Below are 13,913 nucleotides of genomic sequence, written 5' to 3'. Positions count from 1 at the left end.
GGCTGGGTATGTAAGGTATGTATCACAGGACCTAGTATATTGGAGGCCCTCAGTGACAGTAACAATTGCATGAATTTTATTATTACTATTGAAGCAAAACTTTGGAGAATAACAATACTCCATGTTTCTTCACTAATATCACAGATTTGGGGGAGTAATAGAGGAAGCTCTCTGCAGTCTGGTAACTCTAGGTTATATTTTGTCTCATAGAAAGTAGAGAAGTTTCACCTAGTCCTAAACCGATGGGTGCTTTGGATAACTCCAAGTCAGAGAATGACTTTTTAATCTTATTTCTACCAGGAGGCTTTTTTAGGTTGGCAGGTTGCCATGGCATCTGGACCCCATCGGACGGCCCCCATTTGTCTGGTGGAAAACAACAATATGCAGCTGTCAGTGAACCAGATGGCTATACAGATTCTTGAAAGGATTTCTCAACCAGTAGTGGTGGTGGCCATTGTAGGACTGTATCGTACTGGCAAATCCTACTTGATGAACCGTCTTGCAGGACAGAACCGAGGTGAGTGTTGTACTCAGCCTGGGGCCAACTGGTTACCTCTAGCTGTATCTCTTACGCCTTTAGTTTTTTTTTCCTGGTCACAAGAAAGGAGAACCAAACTCCTCACAATCAACCAACCTTCTGATTCTAATTCTCACCATTAAATTACTCTTATTGTAATCTGTTACCATGCTGTTTTACTACTGTTAAGGAAAATCTCCCCTGCTAATGCTCAGGATCCTACCTTCTTTAACCTGATCAAGTACTGTGCTCTTATAATTGTATCTCCTCTCTCTTGAAATACATTTGCTTTTTTATGGCATATTCCCATCAACATATAAAGATGTTTGAATATCTATTGAAGAGGGATAGAAGCAGAAAAATGTTCACCTTAAGCCCAGAAGGCTGACCTATAGCTTGCATAGTTCCGTTAAAAATCAAATATGTGCTGAATTTGTCTCCTGGCTTCCTGTGCCTCTCACCAATAGTTGATATTGAACTGAATGGTAAGCACCAGAGAATCCTTGTGAGAATAGTTTTACAAGTAGAAATTCAAAGAAATATTTATGATCTAATACTCCCTGCACATCCCCTTCCTTTTGAGTCATAAGCATATAACCACCAGTTTCATACAGCAAAACTACAGCTCTTTCTGCCCACAGGTCCTGTCCCCATGCTACCTGAATAAACTTACTAAGTTGCACACCTTGAAACATCTCAAGAATTCTTTCTTGATCTTTGTGCTCAATTATCCCACAACAACTATCATCTTAAAAGTTTTTCCTGGATTTCACGTATTATTGTAGCTACCAACCCTCTTTACCTCTCTCTCTTTTTTTTTTAATTACTTTGGCAAAACATATGATGTCAATTTCCTTTTCGCACTATTCCTTTTCCCATGTCTATCTTTAATACGCTGCTCTTTGACTTTGTGCCTCACTATTCTTTCAAAATGCTCATGGATGGTTATTTTTCCTGATTCATGAATGCCTTTGTCTCCATCTTGAGCCATTGCCTGGCATCATTCTCATGTTTAACATCTCCTCCTCCTTGAAAGAGATGACACAAAGTAGGACACTCTTGATGAAATCAAGAAAGAACCATATTATATGCTGGGGTACTTACATTTCCCACAGTGTGACTTCGTACCCTTTGGCTGCTTGGATGAATCTCCTGTCACTGAATCTTGCCTTCTCCTGTCTCTTTGCAGATTTCCCTCTGGGTTCTACAGTGCAGTCTAAAACCAAAGGCATCTGGATGTGGTATGTGCCTCACCCCTGCAAGCCAAACCACACTCTGGTCCTTCTGGATACTGAAGGCCTGGGTGATGTGGAAAAGGTAAGGCAGACAGTTACAGATAAATCCTTTTTATTCTGGATTTGCTTCTTACCTCTTCATGATTATTTTGTGATTTAACTGCTGTGATCTATTTACAAAATCTGAACTCCAACTATAGTAAATAAGGCATGCTCATTTGTTTGAATCTCACACTCACCTCACTTACCTAGAATCTCACTTCTAGGTAAGGTATCATGGTACATTAGATAAAATTTAGTTCTTGGCACTGGGTGAGTTATTTGAATAAATTTAAGAAATAATTGGGGTGCCTGGGTGGCTCAGTGGGTTAAGCCTCTGCCTTCGGTTCAGGTCATGATCTCAGGGTCCTGGGATCGAGCCCTGCATCAGGGTCTCTGCTCAGCAGGGAGCCTGCTTCCCCCTCTATCTCTGCCTGCTGCTCTGCCTACTTGTGATCTCTCTCTCTCTCTGTCAAATAAGTAAATAAAATCTTTTTAAAAATAAATTTAAGAAATAATTAATGAATAGCTGAGTTGTAGTTTTCTGGCTTAGTACTCTGGATGCAAGTCACCGCAGTAAAACTCCTGCCCTCAAAGCAACTAGTCCAGTTGAGAAGACCACATATATGCAGTCAGATTTAATAAGATATGATTGGAAAGAAGAAAGTTGGGACAGGGGAAGAAGTTGCACTGTAAGGCAACTGCTGAATTCTGTCAATTCCATGGGTGTTCTGTGGCTGGGATGGCTCTTTTGAGTTATCCTGAGTTGGGACAAGAGTGTTGATAAATCATGGAAAGGCTGCTCTGGAAGCCTTTCTGATTAAAGGGAATGGCACGTTTGAGCTGTCTTCCATCAGCATTCCCACTAGCTGGGGGAATCAGTCTTTTAATTTTATAAGCTGATCTGGGCAGCACACAACAGTGGCACCACACCACAGTGGCACCACATATGTGAAGCATAAGGGTGCCTTGGTGGGAAAGAGGAGAAATACCAACTCTTTCCTAGGAGAAGAAATATTTCTGATTTATCTTCCAGATGACCGTGTGTATTTGAGGTTTGGAGCTAAGATTCGGGTTTACATTTCCTTTGGTAAAGTTCGTCAGCTATCCAAAGGGCATTCTGGAAGGGTTTGAGATACCTCTGAATGTGCTGGTTCTACAAAAGCATATGTTTGCTCTATAGAAAATATTTTCAGATGGATTTTTGGTATTTTAATTTTCTACTAATAGGTGACATGAATGATTTCTTCTTTTGTGCCTTACTTTTAGACTTACTTGGAAACGGTATTTAAATTTCTGTAGCTCTCTATTTCAGCCCAAAGAGAAGTTAGAAATTCTGTGCTTATTTATATTTTTATTAAATTTTTATTTGTAGAAATCAGTATGGCAATTTTTTAAGAACTTAAAAATAGAAAAAAATGAATTCTGGAACCCTGAAAGGAAATTTAAAAAAAAAGTTAAAAATAGAAATATCATATGTTCCAGTAATTCCACTAGTGGGTGTTTACCCAAAGAAGATAAAAAGACTAATCCAAAAAGATATATGCACATCTATGTTTACTGCAGCATTATTTACAATAGCCAAGATAAGGAAGCAACCTCAGAATCCATTAATAGACAAATGGATAAGGAAGATGTGGTATAAATACATAACATGATATTACAATGATATAAAAAAGGATGAGATCATGCCATTTCCAACAACATGGATGGCCCTAGAGAGTATTCTGCTAAGTGAAATAAGTCAAAAGACTTATTTCTGAGAAAGACAAATACCTGAGAAAGACTGAGAAAGACAAATACCTCATGACTTCACTCATATATGGAATCTAAGACCCACATACACAAATGTATTAAGAAACAACATGCACATGAGACATGCTGAGAATGAAGTCTGTGTTTCTTCAGGTCTGTATTTGACCAGTTGAACACTCAGTTCAAGACTTCCAGTAAGCCTTCAAAATATATACTCTTTCTCCAAGTTCCACAGTTCCGGCCTTCCTTGATAAAATTCTAAATCTTCATTTCTATTGCAGCTATAGGTTAGACTGCTTATGGACATTACTAAAATATAAGATTACTAATATCTTTATAGGTATTGTCATCTTTATTACATTCATTGTTATGGATATTTGTCACCACCACTTTAAAACAGTCACCCTGAAAGTAACTATTGCCATTTTCAAGTTTGCTTCTTAAATAAAAAAGCAGTGGGATACATTCAGTAGCTTCCTATAAGCATTTGTGGAATTTAATTTAATATAATTTGAATCCCCAGCTATAGCAACTTTGGTATATTTTATATAGCTCTACATAGAATGAATAAATGCTAACACTCACCATTGCACCACAGGTACTGTACTAGTTTTTCTATATATGTTACTTTATTTCATCCAATTGAGGAAAAAGAAACCTCTGCAGTATTGAAATCTCTTTATATATGGAAGACTCAATATCACAAAAAATGTCTTCGTAATTGTCAAAGTTGATATCCGTATATATGTCTGTCTTCAAACTTATTTCTTTGCATGGCAAGTATGTTAGCTAAAGTAATAGAAGACTGATAGAAGAAGTGTCTGAATGAATTTCTAAAGACTAAACTCCTAAAACTCTTGTTCAATGTGCTTTCTAGGGTGACCCTAAGAATGACTCGTGGATCTTTGCACTGGCTGTGCTTCTGTGCAGCACCTTTGTCTACAACAGCATGGGCACCATCAACCACCAGGCCCTGGAGCAGCTGCAGTATCCTTCCAGGGACCAAACCACCCATCTCATTATGTTGATGGGAATAGAGTTCTAGTTAGTTTCTCCTTCCCTATCGGTTAGCTGCCTTTGGTGGAGCAGAAGGGCAAAAGAGAGTGTTTATAATAATTTTGTTAGAGAAAAGTGGGAATGATGAGTGGGAACTTGCTTTTCCTTAACTGAACCCTAGTTATATGACAGAGCTCACAAAACTAATCAGGGCAAAGTCCTCCCCAAAAAAGGATGGAACAGAAGATTCCACTGAGTTTGTGAGTTTCTTTCCAGACTTTATCTGGGCTGTACGGGATTTTACCCTGGAGCTGAAGTTAAATGATCATCCTATCACAGAAGATGATTACCTGGAGAATGCCTTGAAGCTGATTCCAGGTATTAGAACATGGCCTGGGCAGTGGGCGGTGGGAGTTGCTGAACACAATCAGTTATCTTCGGGATGGCTTTTGTATTTGTATTCAAGACTAGATTGAAGTCTGTAGAAATGGTTACTTGAGGTTGGGCTGAAAAGCTCTAAGAACTGGAGTATCAGTTCACTCAAGAAAAGCAGAGCCTAGGCTAGAATGAAATTATTCAAAACTAATCTGTTCTTTAAACAATGGCTAATGTAGCTACCAGATTTCAAAGGGTGCTTTAACTTTCCCAAGACCAGATACCCGTTCCTTACTTTGGCTTCTGTCCTTGCGTGTTGAAAAAAACTAACCAAAACATATTAGGCATGAAATTATAAGGAAAATCAACATTTACTATATATACAATATATTTCAATAAAAATATATTTTATAGTTAGATATTAATCTTTTCAAAGAAGTATATAATTTTCTAATGCCTATATAGATATATCACATACAAAAATGACTATGTGTTTTAAATAAACCTGAAGAAGTATGCCTTTTCAATCTATACCTTTTCAATATTTCTGATAACTATGCATTTTACTGTATATATCATAGTTTTCTCTTAATTCCCATGTTTTTATCATGTTATAAGTTTGAAATAATAAATTATTTTAATGGGTTACATTTATAATGGTATAGATCTCATTAAACCTTGAGAGAAAGATCAATTCTGATTTACTCATTCTTGCTTTCAGTTTTCTACTAAAAGTTTCTGAAAACATTTAATGAGAAACTGGATAGGCAGAAAAACAACGCTGTTGAGTCATATCTAGTTCTTTACCTCAAGGAGTTTGTAGAGTAGCGGTGACATCCTAGAATTACATTTTAGTTACTTTTACCCTTCTGCAGTTTTTGTGAAATAAAATAGCTAACATTATGCAAATTATTGCTAGCATCAAAGAAGTTTTCCTTCAATAATCAGAGTGTTCGAATATATATAATACTATTGTTCCTAACACTGCTCCGTTATCCCTTTACTGTGGCTCTTGGTCCCAAGCTCAGTTTCTACATTAGACCAAAAAGTTCCATTTGACTCTTGATTTTTTTTCTTTTTTTTTTTTTTTTTCCATTCATTCAGTAAACATCTAATGGACAACTCTACCACCATTTTTAGGTCTGGAGTTATGAGCCACAGGTTTCGTTTACCTGGATCAGATGTCTCCCCTAATTTCTTTCCAAAATGCTACCATTGGTATGAGTTTGCTGTTCAAGGAAGTATTGAATGTCTGTGTTAAAAGCGTTTCAAGCAAAGGAGACAGCAAAGAATAAAAATCCTAGTCATACAAACTATTAGCCCCCTTGTCTGAAGACTGTTCCCAAGGTAATCTGTTGTTCTTATCCCTCAGGCAACAACTCCAAAATCCAAGCATCCAATCTACTCAGAGAGTGCATCAGGTATTTCTTTCCAAGAAGGAAGTGTTTTGTCTTTGATCGGCCAGTAAATGACACAAAACTCCTAGCTGATATTGAGAATATACCTGAACATCAACTGGATCCTAAATTCCTGACACAAGCAAACAATTTTTGTTCTTACATCCTCACCCAGGCAAGGACCAAGACTCTCAGAGAGGGAGTCACAGTCACTGGAAATCGTGAGTTTCCTTTTCCCATTTCTGTGGGGCCTAATATCAGCATTTTTGTTTGATTCTATATGGAATTCTAGGTATACACACATTCTTACTCCATGAAGAGATGTGTATATTTTATAATTATCTCACTTTTAGGGGTTTGCAAATCCCTCTCCCAAATGACACACTTTGTCACTGATACCTATGGCATCTACTTACCTAAAAAAATCCTCCACTGGGTTCCTGGGTGATTCAGTTGGTTAAATGACTCCCTTTGGCTCAGGTCATGATCTTGGAGTCCCAGGATTGAGTCCTGCATCAGGCTCCCTGCTCAGCAGGGAGTCTGCTTCTCCCTCTGACCCTACCCCCTCTCCTGCTCTCTCTTTCAAATAAATAAATAAAATCTTTCTTTAAAAAATCCTCCACTGACAAAAATAAATCACTAACTGGGTATAAGAATGGAATATTTGCATTCCCCCTCCACAGGAAGTCTTATCTGATAAGTGTTATTTGCAAAAAGAATATAAAAAATATTTGAGGAATTTAGAGCAGTCCAAAAATAAATATTAGCTCAGGAATCAGTAAAAATCCATTGGAAACTTCAGAATTAGGAATAAATATAATCTGATTTATCCTGTCTCATCTGTCTACCTGTGTAATCTATTTTGTTTTTTATTTTTTTAATGGAAAATTATGTTCTCCAGATACCACTTAGTATGTTGAGGAAAGAGTTTTAAAAAATTATTTTAGCGATGTGCCTTGGAGAACCATAAAAATTAAGAGTCAATAGGAAAACAAAGGTGAAGATAGGACACAGGGCTGTGTGTTTGTGGTGGGGGTGGGGTGTGAGTATGTGTGCACACCTGTGACTTCAGTCTAGTACTCTATATTTATCCTTTCAATATCCTGGCTCATTCAGGGCTGAAGACTCTGGTGGTGACCTATGTGGATGCCATCAATACTGGAGCAGTGCCTTGTCTGGAGAACGCAATGACAACACTAGCCCAGCTTGAGAACTCTGAGGCCGTGCAGAAGGCAGCCAACCTCTACAGTGAGCAGATGTCCCAGAGAGTGACACTCCCCACAGACACACTTCAGGAGCTGCTGGATGTGCATGCAGACTGTGAGAAGGAAGCCACTGCAGTGTTCATGAAGCATTCCTTCAAGGATGACAAGCAGGAGTTCCAGAAGTCTCTTGTGGTAATGTGTCTTAGTAATTATTCTTCAGGACCCTTCCCTTTAAAGAATGAACACTAGAATTACCTTTATTGACCCGGTGGCTCATGTCTTACTCAAAGATAAAGAAATCTAGATTCTCATGAGAAAGAGAGTTTCAAAGGACCACATTTCTTTCTTTTTCCTTTCCTCCTAAAACTGGAGCACTTTGTCTCTCTTATCTCTGAAGTAAAATCAATAGATACCTTCCTGATCTGAATACTTCTGTGGATTCCAAGCCTGCCCACAACACCCAAAAGTCACTCCTAAGCATGGTTGCTTTCTGGGGCGTACTCCCATTGTCACGAAGCAAATTTTCTCTTATCAGATGCTCATTCCAGGTCATTTTCAACTTATATTGCTCCTTGTTGTATCACTGTATCATTGACGATGAAATCACTGAATGCTCCAGTGGCAAGGAGCCCCAGAAATTAGGCAATACAACTTCAACATTTCAGAAGAACCAGGAAGTTTAAGAAACTTGCCCAGAGTCTTGCAGAGAGCATTCAAGGTTGTGAGTAAATCAAGTCTTGTGATTCCTGTTTTATTCCATGTCCTTCTCCAGAAGAACACTTTTCTCATGAGGACCAGAGTTAGACCAATCCTTCTACCAGATTCTTTGGAATGGTATTGTTTCTGTTCCTTTCTTCAGGTGACATCTCTCTACTTTCCCCTTGTAGGAACTCATAATGAATAAGAAAGAGCATTTCTTGCAGCAGAATGAAGAGGCATCCCTTAAATACTGCCAGTCCAGGCTTGATGAGATGTCACAGGTCCTAATGGAAAGTATTTCAGCAGGAACTTTCTCTGTTCCTGGGGGATACAAGCTCTACAGGGAAGCAAAAGAAAGTATTGAATGGAAATATTCACAAGTCCCCAGGAAAGGAGTGAAGGTGAGGAATAGGGGAGCATGGGGAGCCTACATAATAGAGTCTAAGGGGTCTCCAAATAATCTGAGAGCACAGCCCCTGTTGTGGGTGACAACAGCATGGGGATATCATGACAGTTTTAGCTTCTGAGTTCCACTATTTGCTATTTACTCCTGAGAAGAGTGGAAATGCTTATTCCCCCCAAAAAGAGTATGGATTTCTGAAATCCACAAGAGATGGAACAGAAATTACTCATTTCTTCATCCAACAACACAGCATTGACTATGCCAAGTGCTGACAATTTACAAGTTAGAGTCATTGTACTTAAGTATGATCAAATGTAAGAGAGGAAGTCAAATACACAGACAACTGCATACAAAATTATAACACATATCAACCTGTGATGATGGTCTCCATATGGTACACTGTTATGCAGCCATAGAAAGGATTGTGATCATGCCATTTGAGACAACATAGATGGACCTAAAGGATATTATGCTAAGTGAAATAAGTCAGACTGAGAAAGAGAAATACCATATGATTTCACTCATAAGTGGAATATTAAAACACACACACACAAATGAATAAGCAAACAAAAAGAATCAGGCCTATAAACACAGAGAACAAAAGGATGGTTGCCAAGGGGAAGGGGTTGGTAGAATGGACAAAATGGGTGAAGGGTGGTGAGAGATACAGGCTTCCACTTATGAAGCTGAATAAGTCATGAGAATAAAAGACACAACATAAGGAATACCGTCAATGATATTCTAATAGCAATGTAATGAGACAGATGCTGGCTGTACTTGTGGTGAACATAGGATAATAGATAAACTTGTGAAAACACTCTGTTGTACATCTGAAACTAATGTAATATTGTGTGTCAACTATACTTGGATTTAAAAATTAATATAACTAAATAAAAAGAATGGGCTGCATAGTTTGTGGTAACAAACATAATAATAATTTTAAAATAATGATAATAATAAATGCGACTAATATATATTGGACTCTTATTTCCTATAGGTATAACATAAAGCTGTTTCACTGGATTTTTTAGCTTAATCCTTCAAACAACATTAAGAAACGTCTACATTTATTGTCAACATTTTATAGATTTGAACTGAGAGGCACAGGCAGGTTAAAATAACTTGCCTAAAGTTAAAGCCAGCAACTAACAGAGGAGAGCAATGGCACAAATTAGAGGCAATGTTTCCCAGTGAGAAGCAAATATATCAAAGTACTAGAGATTGCAGATTTATAGAACTGAACACAGTTCTGACTGGCTGGAACCCGGAAGTAGGTTACTAGAAGTTACTAGTTACTAGAAGTTATTAGTATTTGGGTATTTACCACAAAGATAGAGATGTAGTGAAAAGAAGGGTCATCTGTACCCCAATGTTTATAGCAGCAATGGCCACGGTTAACAAACTGTGGAAAGAACCAAGATGCCCTTCAATGGATGAATGGATAAGGAAGATGTGGTTCATATACACTATGGAGTATTATGCCTCCATCAGAAAGGATGAATACCCAACTTTTGTAGCAACATGGACGGGACTGGAAGAGATTATGCTGAGTGAAATAAGTCAAGCAGAGAGAGTCAATTATCATATGGTTTCACTTATTTGTGGAGCATATCTGTCACTTATTTGTGGAGCATAATAAATAACATGGTTTCACTTATTTGTGGAGCATTTCTGTCACTTATTTGTGGAACATAACAAATAACATGGAGGACATAGGGAGATGGAGAGGAGAAGGGAGTTGAGGGAAATTGGAAGGGGAGGTGAACCATGAGAGAATATGGACTCTGAAAAACAATCTGAGGGTTTTGAAGGGGCAGGGGGTACGAGGTTGGAGGAGCCAGGTGGGGGGTATTATGGAGGGCATGTATTGCATGGAGCACTGGGTGGGGTGCATAAACAATGAATTCTGTAATGCTGAAGAGAAAAAAAAAAAAGGTTATTAGTAGTAACTTCCTGGATAGAAGAAAGTAGGTAGCACTGGGCGAGAGCCTGGAGGGAGACAGGAAGCAGGAGCTATGGAGAGTCTCTGGTCACACTAAGGAGCTTGGACACCTTGTAGGGAGCCACTGTAGAATTTTATGCATGAAGCAAAAATTATATGGACATACTTGTTTTTGCAGCACTAATCTCCATAGTGGAACTCTAATGTCTTTGCTTTTTCTTGGTTCCTCAGGCGAATGAGGTCCTCCAGAGCTTTCTGCAGTCACAGGCTTCAATAGAGGAATCCATCTGGCAGGCAGATAAAGCCCTCACTGATGGGGAGAAGGCCATAGCAGGTATGGGGAAGGGCTTGGCTCACAATGGGTTGGGTATAGCCCTCAGGCAGGTGTGAGGGCAAAACAAGGAGCTTCCTCTTCTTGGAACAACTCTGCTAAGTCTAAAAACAAGGCAAGTTGTGGTGGTATGTCAGCCAGACAGGAACTTTCCCAAAATACTCTGAAATGTGGTTCTGATGGTGAGGACATGAAGAATTCAGAGATTTTCCACCTTCCCTTCCAATTTGGTTTTGTCTCTGAACTTAGAAAGATAGATATCAATCCTTGCTTAATTTTCTTCCCTCTCTAAACTTTCCTTGGGGCAGAGGAGCGGGTCAGCAAGGAGGCAGCTGAGAGGGAACAGGAGATGCTAAAACAGAAACTACTGGAGCAGCAACAGCATATGGAAGCTCAAGAAAAGACTCTCCGGGAAAACATAGACCAACTGAAAGAGAAACTGGAGAATGAGAGAAAAAACCTAATAAAAGAACAGAACACAATATTGGAGCATAACTTGAAGGTAAGTCTATCCATGGTCTTGGTAATGCTTGGTGGTCCCTCTTCTGGTACCCCAGGAAGAGAAGTCTACAGTGAGCTCATGGCAGGAAGCACCATTGTCATTAACCACTTGTGAATTATTAAAACCCTGAATTCTTTGAATTCTTCTCTTCTCTTCTCCCTCTTCCTCTGCCTCTCCTTTTCTTTCTCCTTTCCCTCCTGTAGCCCCTCTTCCTCCTTCTCTTCTTCTTCCTCCCCCTCTTCTTCCTCTTTCTTTTCTAAAGAAGCCTTTGGATTCCACTCTGTACATTGACTCTGGAGGGTTGAAGATGAGTATAGTCCCTCCAAGCCCTTGGAGAATACAAATAACATTTGAGTTGCTATTTGGGGGATTTTAAAATGATCTCATGAGGCTTGATTAGATAGATATTCCAACCATACATATTTAATATGAGCAGCAACTGGTTTGCTTTACCAAGATCACTGACAATTATCAGAAACTCTACTGCTGCCCAAAGTCCTTGAGATAGATCTATGTTGACATAAAACTATCAGAAATGTACAGACTTAAAAACACAGGGAAGTGATAGCTTCTAAACTTGTTATATTGTCTCCAGGTGTGGGTAGTTTACCCAAGTTATCAGATGGCATTGAGAGGAATTCTTTCATTGTCCATCAGGACATGTTTATAATAGATTTCTAGAAGAGTTTATAAGTTCCCATCATTTCTATTATTTGGGTGACCATACCAACCCAAGTGGGATTAAGAGTTAGTGCAATCAGACCAAGGCTACCTTTAACTGGCATTTTTTGACTGAAATGTGTAACATTTGTCTTCATATCAAGCTGAGCATCCTAGCAAAATCTTAATGTTGTGTGAATATTAGGAAGGCTTTAAATTATGCTTCCTCTCAATGTTTACATGCAAGACTGGAGATAATCCTCAATGCCAAATTCTCCTTTCAGGATTGAGTAAAAAAGAGCAATTTTAAGAGTAAAACATAGATAGTTTGACCATGTTCCTGGATATGAAGTGCAATTTTTGAAAAGAAATGATAATTTTAACAATTTTATTTTCTTACTTTTTGTTTAGGTTCAACAAGATCTATTCAATGAAGGATTTAGAGAGACATCTGAGAGGATGGATGCAGAGATAAAGAAGTTGAAATCTAGGCTTGATGCTACTGAAAGTAACACTACTTCCTGGTTCACACAAGCTGTGGAGGGATTAGGCCTTGACGTTCTTAAAATAGCTACTGCCCCTGTTAGATTTGTTGATCGCATGGTGACAGGTGTGTTCTCACTATTTAAAGGGAATTAGCACTCCTTTTAACGGAGAGCTATATACTCCTGTGGCTATATCCTCTGGCCTATTTTTGGTGCTCATGGTTTTCACTTTTATTCAGCAAAGTTTTAAATATAAAAATTGCCTATAAGAGAATATCAGTGCCTGACTCACATCAGATAGAATAAGTGCATGTATACTTCGATATAGCGTGTTAATTTTTAGGAAGTGTACATGTGCAAAATTGTAAATATATATAAAATCCACTGAGACATCACGTTAAATGACAAAAGATTGCTTAATTCAATTATTTAAGTATCTATCTACATAAATTGGTAGTATAAATTGAACATGTGCTGCATGAGAGTACTATGTAGCCAGCGTCTTGGGGAAATGGGAATGCCCAGACATTTGTGGACTCTTGCAATCAGGATCCAAGTCAGCAGTGACATCCAGATACCAGAAAGATGCACAGCCTCCTTATTAAAACAGGACACATAGGATCCAGTAAAAAAATGCAGTGCTGGACCAGGAGCAACTAAATGGGTTCTAGTATTGGTTTTCAAATAAGAGTAAAGTTCATCTGAGAACAAGAACCATTACCTATTTTTCTGTACATCTCTTCAAAGTATGTTTAGGCCCAGAATGTAGTATATATGCATTTCCTGGAAAAACAAAATGTTGACACCTCCATGATTGTTTTCAATTGCCAGAATTCTACAAACACTCCAAAGGTCTGAGTTACTAGATAGTTTGGATTTTAGACACCAGATGAAGGTCTCCAAGATGATTTAAAGGCTAGGAGAACAAGACACACTTTTCTGGTGACGTCTCCTACTCTGTGACCTTGTGTATACAACCCCTGTGTCTCTGCAAGGATGTCAACACATCTCCACTGCAGATTTTAAACTGACCCATCTGCTGTGGATTTAAACATTGAGAAGGAAAAAGGGCTTTGCATTTTTATGAAAGAAACATGTAATGATGAATATGTGGCCAATAAATGGTATGATTTACTGAAAAAGCAAGCTTTTCTATAGAAATATCTGTTCTCATTGAGAGCTTGAATCAAATAGTTGTTTGATAACCTGGGTGTAGAGACACCCTAAACTGAAGGACAAAAAGAAAAAAAACTTGCTTTTTTAGATTCGCCATGTAAGTTAGATCATACACTCTTTCTCTTTCTCTGTCTGACTTTTCTCACTAACATAATGTGCTCAAGGTTCATCCATTCAGCAGGATACCCTCTTTTAT

General features: G+C 38.4%; 1 protein-coding gene across 1 annotated transcript; it reads left to right on the top strand.

The window, feature by feature from the left end:
* Positions 1 to 243: 243 nt before the first annotated feature.
* Positions 244 to 13,146, top strand: LOC116873444 (guanylate-binding protein 6-like). Its single transcript, XM_032867269.1, has 11 exons — positions 244 to 517; positions 1,707 to 1,834; positions 4,424 to 4,533; positions 4,724 to 4,920; positions 6,290 to 6,535; positions 7,431 to 7,711; positions 8,407 to 8,619; positions 10,795 to 10,897; positions 11,203 to 11,396; positions 12,468 to 12,666; positions 13,091 to 13,146. Exons 1-11 carry the CDS (start codon positions 328 to 330, stop codon positions 13,144 to 13,146), a joined length of 1,917 nt encoding a protein of 638 aa, XP_032723160.1. The 5' UTR covers positions 244 to 327.
* The last annotated feature ends 767 nt before the right edge of the window (positions 13,147 to 13,913 follow it).

The sequence above is a fragment of the Lontra canadensis genome, unplaced genomic scaffold, assembly GCF_010015895.1.
Source record: "Lontra canadensis isolate GAN:19392208 unplaced genomic scaffold, GSC_riverotter_1.0 scaffold33, whole genome shotgun sequence".
In the NCBI taxonomy this organism is placed as follows: Eukaryota; Metazoa; Chordata; class Mammalia; order Carnivora; family Mustelidae; genus Lontra; species Lontra canadensis.
Note: the sequence above shows the minus strand (reverse complement) of the source record. Positions and strands in the feature narration are given on the sequence as shown.